Raw genomic sequence first — 9928 nt, forward strand, 5'->3', positions numbered from 1 at the left:
TCTCATTCTTTTCACATTCTTAGCTGGACCTGCTGTCTGGATGTTTCAATAGCACTTCACTCAGGAAATTCAAATGCTGTCATCTTCCCTTCGAGGCCTCCCATTTCTGACCCTGTCCCTGAATTCACCTGGCCCTATGCATCATCTCGGCAAGAGTGGAAGATTGCAAGGATGTGGGTGAGAGAATTTGGCATGTCTTCATCCTGCAAGCTGTTTGGGTTTAAGTTTAGAGGAGCAAGGGAAATGTTGCCTCTGGCAGGCACCAATCGAAGTTGAAATCTTTAATTAATCTTGGACATAAAAAAACACAACCAAAAATTCTGCCCATAGATTTTCTAATCTCCACACTGTTTTTTTCTTTTGCCCTCAACTCCCTACACAACAGTGCTTTTTGGGTTTCTAAACAAATTCTGAAATAAAGAAATGTTTCAAAATCTTACCTTTAGAATGAGTCAGAACTATTTTATGCCTAACATTCTGGTGGGAGCTGTATAATAAAAATGGGGCAGTTGACCGATTGGGGTTCCTACCAGTCTGCAGTATGAGCAAGGTAATTTTTTGTTTTACTTTCTAGCTTAATTCTCAAAACTTCATTGCTGGCTCCCTTCATCTGAGGAGTCACAACCCCTCTCACTATAGGAAGTTAGGCTCAGATTCCAGAAGGTACTGCAGATGGGTAGAAAACAGTTTGAAGCAAAGCAGAGAAAGTAAGGTCTTTGCTGCTGGCAAAAGATCTCCGGTGGAGTCCCACACGCCTAGGAGATGCACATCCAGTTGACCAGCTTAGAGGACACCAGTGTACTTTCACCCTCAGGAGATCCCTGCCACAATAGTACTATGTGTGAAATCGGTACTGACGTATTTTCAGCTTATGTCACTTCCAGGAAATGTTACCACAGGGTAGAATTTGTTCTTATCTGTCACTGTCCCACCCCACCACGTACCTTCAAGAGGTCTGTGTGAGTAGGGTGTCAGGAGCCCAAGGATGGAGGTGGAAGCCAGAGACAGGAAATGTCCAGAATAGGCAGCCACAGAGACAGAGATCCCACCCTAGGGTTTCATGAGCCTCCTGCTCCTACAGACAAAGGACAATCAAATAGAGGGACATGGAATCTCCTCAGTGCTCTGAGAGGGAAATGGCCATTTTTAATCCAGATGCCATCAGTTCCCATTGTACATTGTTCCTTTGGCAAACTTGGCATTCTCAGAGCAGAGCAGCAGGAAAACCTGGGTTTCATAACAGGGGGATAGAGCAGGCAGAGGGTGCCTCAGAGCACTGGTGCTGCAAGGACAGAAGCCTGGGAGCTCCCTCCCCTGAGCCTGGGGAGCCCCTGTGTCTGTGACAGCTGCTTCTGCAGTTCCAAGGTCATTCCTCCACCCAGCCCACTTCCTCCTGCACTGACTCCCACACAGTGAGGGGTGAAGGGGCAGCCTGCGTACAGAGGAGTCTTATGCTCACAGCGTTTCTGAGGTTCTCTGCATCACACTGCCTCTGTCTTCTGAGGTTTAAGGCACTTCAAAGCCCTTCAGGTCCAGAGATCCTTGCATATCCTTCCATAGTGTGGGTTTGGGTCTAACACCTCACATTCATCTCCAGCTCCCAGTGTGTGTCTCTCAGTCCTGGAGCATGTAGGGTATAGTCACATATCTCCTGGTTGTCAAGTCTTGGCCTGGCTTTCGTAGGGGCTGAGGGAGACCTGGGTTTTTATCCCTACACACACATGTATCTGAAAACCCTACGTCCAACCTTACTGACTCATTTGCAGATGTCCCTCCCGCACCCCTTCTGCTCCCTATCATTCTGCCCAGTGGCCAGTGGTACTTTATAGGTACTCAAGTAACCCCGTGGGAACAGACTCGCAGGCCAGGCCAGTGCTGAATGTAACTGTACTGTCTAGCAGAGAAGAGGATGACTAAATGGGCCAGATTTTGTGAATTGTCTAAAAGCCAAGACCATTTTAGCTCTGGAGCCCAAGCCCGTCATAGCAGTGAGTCACTTTCACCATCTTCTGGGAGAAATGCAGCCTATGATTCCCCTGGTGCTCCACAGCTTCAGGTGGGTTTTCTACCTCTCTAATTTCTGAGCTCATCATCTACTTGGTGTCACTGGGCGCCAGACCCTGCCAACACCATCCCCCCAGGGTCTGCTGTGTACTGAGCCAAGCAGCAGGGTTTGATTCCTTGAGGCTCCCACCACGGCTGCTCAATTTCAGCTCAGTTGGGTTTTTGACAGCAAAATGTAAAAGAAGGTAGAAGGGATTATTCTTCTCGGAGCTCTGATCGCACTCAGGGCAACGTGCATCAAGGTGAAGTGTCCTGGGTGCTCTTTACCTGCTGATCACCACCCCACCACTGTAACCGGCACGCTCTTTCATGGCTTTCAGGTGCCAAGACTGTCAGAGACTGTAAGAATCAACAAGGCCTGAGAAACAAGAGGGTTTCCACTTCCAGGCGTGCTTCGTAAGATGGGCCTTTTGTTACCATCTGACACAACTTGTCCCTGATTCCCAAAGAACCCACTCCCTCAGGTATCTGTGCTGGGAACATTAACAAACCCTTGGGAAAAGGAAGAGGGTCCCTATGCAGCCTCACAAATAACTTGGAATTAGATAGGCTTTTTCACCAACATCCTGGGGCCACTTTGCCGTGTCCCTCAACTGTCCCTCCCTGGTGCCTGTGCCTCCTTCCCTGCCGAGCCAAAGAAGATGAGGTTTCGCTAAGTTTAGAATGTAGGAAGACTTACCTATTCTTGGCCCCAGAGATGCTTGTGTTTGAATACTGAGCTATTTGTGAAATTGTGGCGTCTTCAACAACACCAATTCTCCCTTTGCTACCTGCCTCCACAGGTAAAGGAGCATTTGAGATAGTTATTTCACCTTTGAAATAAATTATCTCATCTTCTAATAACTTAAAAGGAAAAACCAATTAGTATCCAATGGGATTGTAATTAATGTTACTGTCTTCTAGACTCACATACAGAAAGTGACCATTCAGTGACTCCTCCTCCCTCCCTCACAGAGCTCCTTTCAGAGTCTAGCCACATCCACCTGTGTCTCTGCAGCATCCTGTGACGGGAATGACTTCCCCGGAGCTCAGCTCTGCTGCTTCCAGGATTCACTACTGGTGGAGCCTCCCCCACTGCCAGAACAGTGATGCCGCACCTCAGAGGCTGTAGAACGCACAGACCTTCCCACCCTCGTGTGGTATCTACACACGGACAACCCCCAGTGACCCCAGACATGCTCTGCCTCAAACGCCAGTGTCCCCATGGCTGCCATCATTCCACACAGAACCAAGCCAGCCATTAGTAACTTGGCCCATCCTGTATTAGCTCTGAGACAAAAGATAAGGCCATTCAGAGTCTTTCTGAACCTTCACCTCCTCATCTATAAAACAAGGGTAATACCCCACCCAGTGTTTTATGAGGATTAACTGAGATACAGTTTATGAAAGGGAGAAGCAGAGACACCCAGAGACAAGATCACAAAGGAGCAGAGAAGTTCAGGTCAATTTTGTTGAAAGGAATAGCAACCCGCCTGGGCAGGGCTAAGATAGCATTTGTTCCCAGGTGCAGTTAGAGGCCCCTTTTATACGGGGCCCCAGGGGTGGACAAATTCCATAGCAGGCCTGGAAACTTAGGGTCTTTGGGTGCAAATTTCTCAGGGGGTGGAAATTAACCAGATCTTTTGTCTCCTTTGTCTTAGGAGGACAGGAAGGGGGTGCAGGGGTTCATGTAGGGCTGTGTTAGCCTTCACAACAGTATAGTCTCAGATAGGCTTAATAAATATCTATCCTTTTCTCTTTCCCTGTCTCCTCATGTAAGAGAAATGTTTTTAGCGCTTGGGTTTGCTGGGGCTAGAGTGATGGAGAAACTGGACTCATCAACTAGGTGTCCAGGCAGGGAGAACTGGGGCTCACAAGGAGGTGATTCAGTCACTTTGGAAATCGTTGGCAGAACTTAGAAATCTGTCAACCAAGGTACCAAGCAATGATGACCGAGCCTAAATGTACTTGTCCATCTCCTTATGCAGCAAGAAGCAGCTCACAAGGGCAAGTTAGATCTCTGTATAATAGTCTGGCAAAAAAAAAAAGACCAAAGTACATCAAGAGAAAATTATGCATGTGGCAGGTAAGGTGTACAAGTAGCCCTATTTTTTGTAGGTGTACTTGGGTAGAAAGGTTTGCATGGGCATAGAAAAGAGGGGTGTTAAGAATCCCATCAGAGTCTTCCTACTGATCACCAATGATGAGATTGCATTGACAGAACGTGGATATTTTCTTTATATGTCATATAGTTGTTATCAAAAACATTTAAACACATGAAAGCTTTAAATTTAGACCTTTGATCAGGTGGCTACATTTGTAGTGTCTAAATGGGCAAAAGACAGGAAGGCTCTGGCATGGACACCTTGGAAAGGCCCATTGTCTTATAACAGACTGAGGGTCAAGTGTACTTCATAAAAGAACACAAGCCCCTGGTGCACAGGGCTGGCTTCTCCCTAGGAAGGAGGGTAAGGAATGAGGTCCACCCACTTGATGTGGACATTGCTTTGTTCTGAATAAGAATTAACAAGGCATCCATCTCCGAAAGCCTGATCACCAAGTGGGAACGGAGGGTCTTACCACTTGTTCTGGGAAAGGCTTTGAATAATCCCCTTATTTGAAAGGAAAGTGAATGAGCATATTCTAATCACCGCATTTCCAAATTCATTGGGTTACGTTCCATTTTCACACTGTTTACACTTCAGAAATGCTCATCTTTGTTTCTTTTCAAGGAATAATATTATCACAGTGTCAATTGTAATGACATCCCAGCAGGCCAGAGCTTTCTCAAAGATGGCTTTGGCAAGTGGGTGGGGAAAGATGATGTCCTTAGGGAAGATATTCTAATTTTGGCCTTTTTAAGGTTCACCTCATTGAAATAACTTGTCTATTTTTGGTCTTTACTGTGTAAGGAGATAAAATTGCATTAGTCTTTAAAGCATGGATATAAATCCTTCAGACAAAATTGGGATTTAGTCTATCCTTGGGCCACCTAGATGATCATATATTTGATTATTTTCACCCAGAATGGCTGCCACAATTCTTCAAGGACTAATATAGCCTCACTGCATAAATATAGTCTCTGCTGTCACAGTCAGTCTTTCCTACCTGGCAAAGGAGAGGGAGCAGGTAACAGGGTTTACTCAGTGACCAGAACCATCAGGTGGGGCCTGGGGGACACTGGGGACAATGAGCTCTGTGTCTCTGACATTGCCCACCAATGCATGGGAGTGGACACCCATGACAGAGCTCAGGTATCAGGCTTAATGGCTTCAAAGATACCCCAGAGATATGTGTACCTTGGGAAAACTCTCCCTATTAGGGAAGCCATTCGTCATCTTCTCTATCGCCTTTTAACACTAGTGTTCCACATTGTGTTTCTGGTCATTGGGGTAATGATAAGGTGTCTTTGACTGGGAGACTCCAAAGTCCAGGACCTATGAGGGAAGGAAATGGAAGGAGGAAACAAACCCAGGAGGGGATGGGCAGACAGGAAAGTCAGTCCTCCAGAAAGGCCTGGGATCCAGTTACCCTTCCATGATGAGGATTCCTCATCCCTCTCCAGGACTCATCTGCTCCCAGGAGACACAGGGATGGAAGTTTCCATTTTATGTGTCTAGACTTGGCCTAAGTGAGAACCTAGAGGGTCTTTCATCTTTCACTCTCTATTCTCTAAAGATGGGTCACTAGTACTTGGAACTGCTGTTGGCACTGGTCACAAAATGGAAATCAAAAACATCCACAGTCCTTACAAAGCTGAGGTTTACAGTCCAGAGAGTAAGAGAGCTTCCTGTTAAATAGTCACACAAAGTCATGGAAAATGACAGTGGTGCTAAATGCTAGGAGTCTTATCAGCCACGAGTATTTATAATGAAGAGAAGTGCCTAGTCCAACAGCTGAAGGCACTTTTCCCAAGAAGGTGGGAAAAGTGACTCCACTGACTTGTGGAGCAAGGAGAACACCAGAGGAGAGGCTTGTGTTGACACTGGGAGTGGAGAGGGCTTTAGGTGGGGGAGCACAGTGCCTCTGAGGAAGGTGCTGAGCTGAGGCAGGGAGGAGGAGCAGGGTGGGGGAGGACAACTGGAGCAGACCCCGCAGGGAGGAGGCCAAGGACAGCCATGGGCATGTTGGGAAGACAGAGTTGTGAAAAGCCAGCAGGAGAGAGAGTGGAGACCTGCATTGTCCGTGGAGTATGCATACGGACAGCGTCACACAAACTCTCCTCTCTGCCTGCAGCTGAGCAGCAGGACTTGGGCAAGGAGGCTGCACCCCCTCACTTAGGTGCTGTGCATTCCATCCTCCCACTGACACGGACCTGACACTGACCCAGGGAAGTGCCTCAGTGCAGAGCAGGCTTGCGGTCACCCTTCAGACCCCATCCTGGGATGTCTGGGACTATGTCTCTCCTCCCTGGATTGTGGCCTCATAGAGACAATGCCACCTGAATCTTCTGCTAAGCTTTGAGTGCAGAGGGAGGGGGTTGTGCTGTGAGTGCTGACATAGGAGGACACGAGGTCTAGAGAAATAAAAACCACATGCTTGCCTTTGATGGAAACTCACAGACATGCCAAGGTTTCTCATTTGTGCACATACAGGGTCAGCTGCACCTGCTTTGGGTGTCTGCTAATGCCTGTACCTAGTGACAATTTAGGACATTGCCATGCCACTTTATGTCCTGTCCTTATCCTTTCCTATTGTCGGGTCTGGGTTGTCCTGGTATCTATGGAGTCTATGATAGAAGGAAGTTGTGTGTTCAAGTAGGGACTCCAATAATGTAGACACAAGTGAACTTGGCTATGTTGTCCCCAGGAGAAGGCTTTAGAGAACCCAACTGCCTCCAAGGGCAAAGGCCAACACAAGCAGCCTGGCAGGGTCAGGCGACATGGACAGACTGTGAGAGTGGCTTCAGATTATGTGTTGAGGAAACAGACCTGGCTCTCAGTGGAGTCATTGGTAATGCCACTGTCCCTACCAGCCAGGATCTCGGCCGCCTGCCTGCTGGTCTGCCCTCTGTGCTCTACCACCGACAGTCATGAACCCTCACCCACTGGTCCCTGCTCTCAGCTGCCTTCATTCTGGGAGAAAACAGCCCAGCAAGGTCCCATATCATCAGCCCTCCACCCACTTCTCCACCACTGGAGTTTTCCACCCTACGGATCTTTTCTTAGAAACTATTTCTTCTGCACTGAACATATGTTTCTCCCGCCCATTCCTAGATCTCTATTTTGAACATGAAAATGTATTTCAGGTACATTTATTTGTAATCATGAAAAAGTAAAATTTAAACATTACTAGAATAAATTAAGAAAAATATTTTTAGTCATTTATTGGAGGGAGGAATTTTTTTTAGTGGAGACACCGACCAAATTATTTGTAATTTCCATTGCATTAAAGAAAATGCTTGTACGTCAAAACATACCATAAGAAATGAAAAGGCAAGCAGCAAACTTAGAACGGACACAGGAATGTGCATAAATGATAAAGAATTAGTGGGAAATCACACAGTCCTCAAAGTTGCCGATGAACAGGGGATAGTAATGACCCCTGGGGATGGCTGAGCTCTCATTGCTGCCCAGCTGGGCCCTTGAAAGCAGGGCAGCACTCAGTCTCCCTAAGCAGGACACAGCAGGTGACAATAACGCAGCCAGAGAGGTAGAAGGCACGCAGACTTGGTAAACACACACAAGGGTGTCTCCCATTACTGCTTCTTACAAACTGGGAAACACTGGGGAAATGGTTCAGCATCCATAAGTTGTCCACCTAGAACTGGGAAAATTTTAAAGGTAATAACATGTACAAAGGATCTAGCACACGTTTGGGGCCTCGGCTGTCACTTTTCTACTGAAGTCACCCAGATCATGACAAGCTACAAGATGATGCTGATGGAGAAGGGGACCAATTTCTCCCACAACCTGGGCTCTCTTGTTTGGGATAGTTAGCTGAGCTGGACACAGGAAATGCCTTTGAAACAACCCAAAGCCTTGAAGGAGTGAAACTTGGCTTGAGCCTGCAGCTGTGGCATCAGAGTTGAACCAGGAAGTTTGTGCACAGAATGTTGGTGGCACAGAACCAGCAGTGTGGCACAGAGATACAGAGCTGAATCCTCCAGCTTCAAGGCGCTCACGTTCAGCCCAGAGTGATAGTCATGGGACTGGTGACCTGAGAATCGATCAGGGAAGTCTCCTTTTTCTCCCTCTGCCCCCTCATAATACTCAATGAGGAACTGGAGGCCCTGACCCAGGGCCTGTTTATACCAGTACACTCTGTTGTGCCCAGGGACAGGGGAACACCTCAATGTCACTTGCTGTCCTCTTGCTTTGATCAGGTGTCTTGGAGTTTGGGTGACTCCAGCCTCTGCTGGGCCTGTGGGGAAAACAGATGGAGAATGAGCACGGGAGGCAGCCTGGTGGGTTCTACCCAAGGTCAGTGGGGGTTTCAGGGGTGAATAAGCTCAGAACAGGATGCTGTCCTGTCTTCAGGGCTCACCTGCTCCCAGGAGGCAGAGCAGCACCCAGGGCAGGAGCCTGGCACCCATGACACAGGGGGCAGGCGGCACTAGGCCTCTGTGCTCAGGGCTTGGTCCTCTTGGGGAAGAGCTGAGTTCTGGGCCTTGCTTTTCCTGACTGGGGGAGTGTCCTGTGATGTCACAGCCCAGGTCACCCCCTGCAGGCTTTGGGGAGCAGAACTCCCTGATTGATGCTTCTCTGATGAGGAAGTTGCTTCTCTGCCCACACTGCCCCAGCACCCAGGCTGCTCCCTGCCCTCCCACCTCCGGCTGCAGTGCTCCACATGGGAATTCACCCCTGCCCACCAGCTGTGGAGGGTCCTGGGGCCACCCCCTCCTGTCCCAGCTCTGCCTGGCTGACCTTCACATCATTGATGCTGGATCCATACCAATGTTTCTGATGACATTTTCCTTTCCCAGGGCACATTTGCACCTCACCAAGATTTAGTCCATCCGATCAGTCCCAAGGCTTATCTGGGTTGTCTGTGAATTATTAGTGTGGGGAAGAACTCTGACAAAAGTCAGCAATTTGGGATTAGCAGTACAGATTCCCCAGAGTTAATTCTGGTATTTTATCAGCTCACAGCATAGAACAACCAATTTGGGATTCACCAAAGGCCATCCTGTGTGGATTGCTCTGGGCGGGGGGGCGGGTTGTGTCTGTCCCTCTGGGTGCCGCTGTCTTCAGAGGCTGCCCCAATTGTTCAGACCAACTGCTTCCTTTTTCTCTAACTCCATGGAAATTGTCCTTGACCATGGCAGGAGAGCAGAGGACAGTGAGGTGACCCACTGTCCTGGTTTACAAAATCCACTCCCCTGTCACATTTCATGGTGACAAAAGGTAGACACACGGCAGCCTGGATGATTTGCTACTTAGATGTTTTTTTCTATCAGGTATCTTAGTTCATTGCTTGTAATTTCCACATACCATAAAGTCCTAGGACATAGACACCGAACCTTTTGCTACTTTGTCACAGGGTGACATCTACTGTAGTTCCCAATTACCTTGTTCCTCCTTTCCCTTTGTGGCCTCATCAAAGTACCTTTACCAACATCTGGTCATAGCCACTGAGAAATCCTGAAGAAGATCCAGGCTTTCCCTATTGCTCTCCTCTCCTTCTTAGACCTCCCACAATTGTCCTTAGTGCCCATCACCTGGGAGTGAGGATCCTGGGGCCACCCCCTCCTGTCCCAGCTCTGCCTGACTGACAGAAATCTGGGCCTTGGCTGGCCTGTTCCTCCCGATCCTTCCAACCTCTACCCATCACTCAGTTTCATAGCTGCTTCCATATTTATGGGTAGATTATTTTTTTAATAGCAACAAATCCACCCCGGTACCAATTTTTCTGTCTCAGTACTTTTTTTCCTGATCCAGTAGAA

The 9928-nt window shown here is 48.1% G+C and overlaps 1 gene segment (V, D, J or C); it reads right to left on the reverse strand.

The window, feature by feature from the left end:
• Window positions 1-7978: 7978 nt before the first annotated feature.
• LOC100945901 lies at window positions 7979-8578 on the reverse strand. The segment is given in 2 exon segments: window positions 7979-8406; window positions 8530-8578. Coding segments are annotated over 2 exon segments (477 nt in total).
• Window positions 8579-9928: the final 1350 nt, after the last annotated feature.

Source organism: Otolemur garnettii, unplaced genomic scaffold (assembly GCF_000181295.1).
Source record: "Otolemur garnettii isolate 467f Iridium unplaced genomic scaffold, OtoGar3 scaffold00049, whole genome shotgun sequence".
Classification (NCBI taxonomy): Eukaryota; Metazoa; Chordata; class Mammalia; order Primates; family Galagidae; genus Otolemur; species Otolemur garnettii.